At 42.3% G+C, this 4,717-nt stretch overlaps 1 protein-coding gene across 3 annotated transcripts; it reads left to right on the top strand.

Moving 5' to 3' along the window:
- Window positions 1-900: 900 nt before the first annotated feature.
- pafah1b3 (platelet-activating factor acetylhydrolase, isoform Ib, gamma subunit) lies at window positions 901-4,433 on the top strand. 3 transcript variants are annotated; one of them, XM_018732156.2, is made up of 7 exons: window positions 902-1,136; window positions 1,348-1,498; window positions 1,893-1,981; window positions 2,490-2,579; window positions 2,704-2,820; window positions 3,071-3,193; window positions 3,350-4,433. In XM_018732156.2, the coding sequence occupies exons 3-7, from the start codon at window positions 1,901-1,903 to the stop codon at window positions 3,608-3,610; spliced, it is 672 nt and encodes a 223-aa protein (XP_018587672.1). In that variant the 5' UTR covers window positions 902-1,136; window positions 1,348-1,498; window positions 1,893-1,900; the 3' UTR covers window positions 3,611-4,433. The 3 variants fall into 3 exon arrangements, with proteins under 3 accessions (XP_018587673.1, XP_018587672.1, XP_018587670.1); XM_018732157.2 differs by lacking the exon at window positions 1,348-1,498 and having other exon boundaries at window positions 901-1,136; window positions 1,882-1,981; XM_018732154.2 differs by lacking the exon at window positions 1,348-1,498.
- The last annotated feature ends 284 nt before the right edge of the window (window positions 4,434-4,717 follow it).

Raw genomic sequence — 4,717 nt, 5'->3', positions numbered from 1 at the left:
TGTTTCATATATTAATACCTTACCTTTTTTTTTTTTTTAAACAAATTATACACCTAACCCTGGCCACTTTGCCACATGGTGAAGCGCAGTGTAAATCCTGAAGCACTTCAGTTTTTACCAAGTCAGAACGAGTTCATTCATGAACACAGCGGCTGCATGAGGACGCACTTTGCATTTTGGTGTTTTAATCATAATAACTCCGATGTAGGAGTTAATTTTTCGATAGGTTAAGTTCAAATATAATTCCGTTGCTACGGCCCGTATCACACCTGTGTCTCGACCGTTGGTTGGGGCCTCAGGCTCACGCGGCAGCCGAAGCGTTAATGCGGTTCATACCTCACAAGGTGATGTCACCGGTATTTGTATTACGGTTAAATTTGGGGTTCGTTTTCCAGCACTTGGATCTGACAGTAACTTGTTTTCGCTTGCAATTCAACCCTAGCAATGTTTTATTGTCTCTGGAATGTGCTGTGTGCGAGAGCACATTAGCAGAGTGCAATCTGGGAGCAGCCTGTAAAAACCCCGCTGAATTAATAATGGCGTTTCCCCAGTTACTGTAAATACACACTTTATAGCAAGTATACAACGATTCGGAGGGCTATATAAACTTATTTAATACGGTATTATGTGGTAACACGACTGTTTAAAACGCAGTTACAGTGGATTTATGTTTGTTGTTTGTTTTTTTTTTTTTAACTGCAGACTACACAGAACACAATAAACACTTTATTAAAACACTTATCACATTCACACTGTTCAAGAATCGCACAGGAAACACCGAACACCAAACTCTTCCACACACTTCGGAACGTGACTCAAACACTTCCTCTTCAACGCAACCAAACTGCTGGAAGGGCCCATTCTAGCGGAAAGGGGGGGGGGGAGGTGTTCTGACTTAATTTAAACGCGCATTTTTTATGCAAACAGATAAGACTTTCAGTTGAAAGCTCTGTAACTGTATAGCTGTGATATATGCGAAATTTAAAATAAATCTAAGGTTTACGTGGTAAATATCTGCGGCGCTGAGGTACTGCTATATGAAGGGGTCGTTAAGGGTAGCGCAGTACTGTCTCTACGTGGTTCGCGCCTTCGAGCTGCCGAGCGGAGGTGTTGCGCTGCGAGCGCTACCTGAAGAGGTAACAGTCGTTTGTTTGCTCTACAGGAACGTGTTATTGCTAGTGAAGCTAAATAACTTTCCAGCTGGACGGTCCTGATAAAGTAATACGTGATGTTTTGACAATAAGTGATATTTCTGCGCCAGCACATCCGTCGTTGGCCGTGTCCATTGTTATTTCCGTGCTGCTGCTGCGTGATGGATGAACTGTGATTTTTCCCTTTTTTTTGCAGAAGCACAGGGTCGTGCACTTGAGAGGCCGGGTGATAATGTCTCGTGAATGAATATTTAATTGCAGACATACACAACAGTGCAGTTTCTTTGCGTTTTTCTCCCTTTGTGTCCTGCAGCGTTAGCCACCCTGGACGCGCTAGCACTGTGTATGTGAGTGCCCAGCGCCCCTCCTCAGTCAGTCACTCAGTCACTGTCTCTGGTTCCCTCAACTTCTACACTCTAATCTTTTTTTTTTTTTTTTTTTTTTTTTTTTTTTTATTGGTGCCACACCTGAAATCTCAGGCTCAATTCTTGTCATGAAAACGTCATAAAGCAGCTACGATGTTGGTTTTGCTGGGAGCAGCCTGTCTAGAGTAGAGGCCCCTGCAGACCTGGGCTGGGTGCTCAGCCACACACTGAATGGCCAATAATATGATAAAAGCATCACTGCAGGACCAAGATAACATGGTGCTGTAGAGATGCACTGTGGCTACCAAAGAGTCCTGTATAGCAATGCCTGTTTTTGTTTGGTTTTTTTTAACTGATCACTTCAGTTTGGTTTCAGATACAACAATGAGTAGCGAGGACTCGAACCCAGCTGCCGTGCCGACTCCCTGCCAAGACGTCCAGGGAGATGGGCGCTGGCTCTCTTTGGTATGCGTGTTGCCTTCGCGGTCCGGCAAATAATGGCTAGTCTGCTAAAATATCAACGATTTTCTTCTGCTTTGCAGTTTGGTTGTACTTTTAATTGGTACTTCCTAACTGCTTCAGTTTTGTATTTCCTCTCGAATTCAATTTATACTCATTGATGGTATGCATGTATAGGCTACTTTATCTGCATTTTATTGTAAGGAGTTTGTCCTGTGACCAACGGTATGTTACCATGGCCTCAGATTACTTGCTGTTTTCTTATTTGTATTTATCAAATCTATTACATTGTGTGAGAACTGTGTGTTTCTTGTGTGGTCTGGCACTAGGCTCATTTAGGCTTCGGTTATCCTTGAACCTGTGCAAGAATCTTTCACTATTCCACTGTCTATAGTGGAAATGACAAACCTTTAATTCTAGTTGCACGTCCACCCTTATGTAGCCTGAAGTGTATGTTATATCATGTCTCATAATTGCACTTTTCAAATTTATTTTTTTTTTTTTTTTTTTGTAGCACAACCGCTTTGTGTCAAACAGTAAGGACAAGGAGCCTGATGTCCTGTTTGTTGGAGACTCCCTAGTTCAACTCCTTCACCAGTTTGAGGTTAAAATTATTATTCTCTGTGCAGTGGTTGTTGCCAGCCTGTTTGTGTGTGTGTGTAGTTTTTTGATGTGGGGAAAGATGTTCTTTTCCTCTGATTGCCATTTGTGTAATGTATTATTGATAGGTGTGGCGACAGCTCTTTTCCCCCCTCCACTCACTGAATTTTGGGGTAGGTGGTGATGCTACACAACATGTTCTCTGGAGACTCGGCAATGGGGAGTTGGACCATATCAGCCCAAAGGTACAGGGATTTATGTACATTACATTCACACCCTTAGTGTGACATGTTCACTGCCTTCAGTGTAGTACTTGTCACTTAATATTTAAAAGCAAGCCAGCATTTACCACAATGTCTGACCTCAAATGCAACAGCTGGCTAATGCTATAAAGAAGTGTGTGGTGTGTGGGGGGGGGGTTTTTTTTTTCCTCTCTCTCCTCCCCCACAGAAATCACTTTAGTTTTCCTCTGAGTTGTCTCTTTTTGTCTCTCAGGTGGTTGTTTTGTGGGTTGGCACTAACAACCATGGTCATACTCCAGAGCAAATCTGTGGTGGTATTCTTGCTATCACACAGCTCATCAGCAACAAGCTGCCCCACGCTTACACTATTATACTGGTTAGTACTGCTGACATTAGTTTTCTCTTGTATTTAACTGTGATCTGCAATATCAAACGTTCTCCTCTGTGCTTTCCCCCCCCCTTCTGCCTTGCACATAATGAAAAATAATCATCTTGAGTTTGAAGATGGTGCCTTCTGCTCTCAATTCTACAGGGATTGCTGCCCAGGGGTGAGAACCCCAACCCCCTTCGTACAAGGAATGCCCGTGTGAATGAACTACTCCAGGAAGCAGTAACTTCCATACCCCAGGCCTCCTACCTCTCAGTGGATTGCAGCTTTGTGCAGTCTGATGGAAGGATTTCCCACCAGGACATGTACGACTACCTGCACCTCACACCTCAGGCCTACCAGAAAGTGTGCAGGCCCCTGCATGCTGCCATCAAGCGCCTGCTGGACAAACCAAATGAGAACTGAGGACCTGGCAGAAGATTAAAGTTGTGTATGCACTGTACAAGATTGTCTGCTTTATATTGTAGTAAATGTAATACAGCTGGAGGAGGGGTTGCCCTGAGTTCTTGGTGCTTCATATGCCACATTAAACGTAACAGAATCTAATAGAGTGCATTTGCTGTCTTATTTATCACTTTGGCACATTTAGTTATTATGCAGTTTCATAATTCCCTCCCCTGACATCTGTAGAAAGAGGCCTGTTCACAATGAAGGTCTGGAGATGATAAAGACATGGAAGATTTAATCTTGCATTAGAAAGGATATTTTGAGCTGATGTGAGAACTAAGAAGCCCAGACAGTAGATGGAGGGGGTTTTTTTTATATAAATTCTGTAGCATTAGATTACTGTAACTCTAACAATGGGTCCAGTTCTTGCTGGAGTCACTGTATTTTTCAGTGACCTTATGTTCTGTTTCCTTATTCTCACAGCTTTCAGTTGATGTGACTTTTTGTTTACAAGAGCACAAGTAATGATGCTAGTTAAGGGTTTAGTAGTAGGGTAGGAGAATGTGGGACTTGGGGGGGTTAACTCAAATGCTTTCAGACCACTGCATTAATCTCCATTGGCATTCTCTCCTCTAATGAATTCTTATTACTTTCTCATGGGTATAAGGATAAACTCCTGTTTGTATTTAGGAAACTGGGAAATGTGTCAGCCCCAGGAATAAAGCTGTAAAGAAGACATAAATGTGAAAAAGATGGGAACCTAAATTGTGAGTGGGATACAGTGATGTCTTACCCCCTACAATAAAAATAATTGTGAATGTTTTTCACTGACACATGCAAACAGTCTCTATATTATTTGGTTTTATTCATTTCATTAATTTCCTCGGAGACCAGAAAGTAGCCAGTTGGCACAGTTCTCTGTTAAGCTGTTTTTATGAATTTCTGCTTGCAATCTTGCTGTCCATCTTTTAAACATGCATTCTTCTACTCCTGCATTTATCTTAAGTACATGAAGTCACCAGTTAGTTTATACAGTGTGATGCAAGGTTGGGCAGCATTTGGTCCTCAAGGTCTACAAGGTTTGCTGGTCTTTGTTCTTGGTAATTCAGTGAGTAGTAACATACC

The sequence above is a fragment of the Scleropages formosus genome, chromosome 18 (genome assembly GCF_900964775.1).
Source record: "Scleropages formosus chromosome 18, fSclFor1.1, whole genome shotgun sequence".
Classification (NCBI taxonomy): Eukaryota; Metazoa; Chordata; class Actinopteri; order Osteoglossiformes; family Osteoglossidae; genus Scleropages; species Scleropages formosus.
This window is presented reverse-complemented; position numbering and strand designations above follow the sequence as displayed.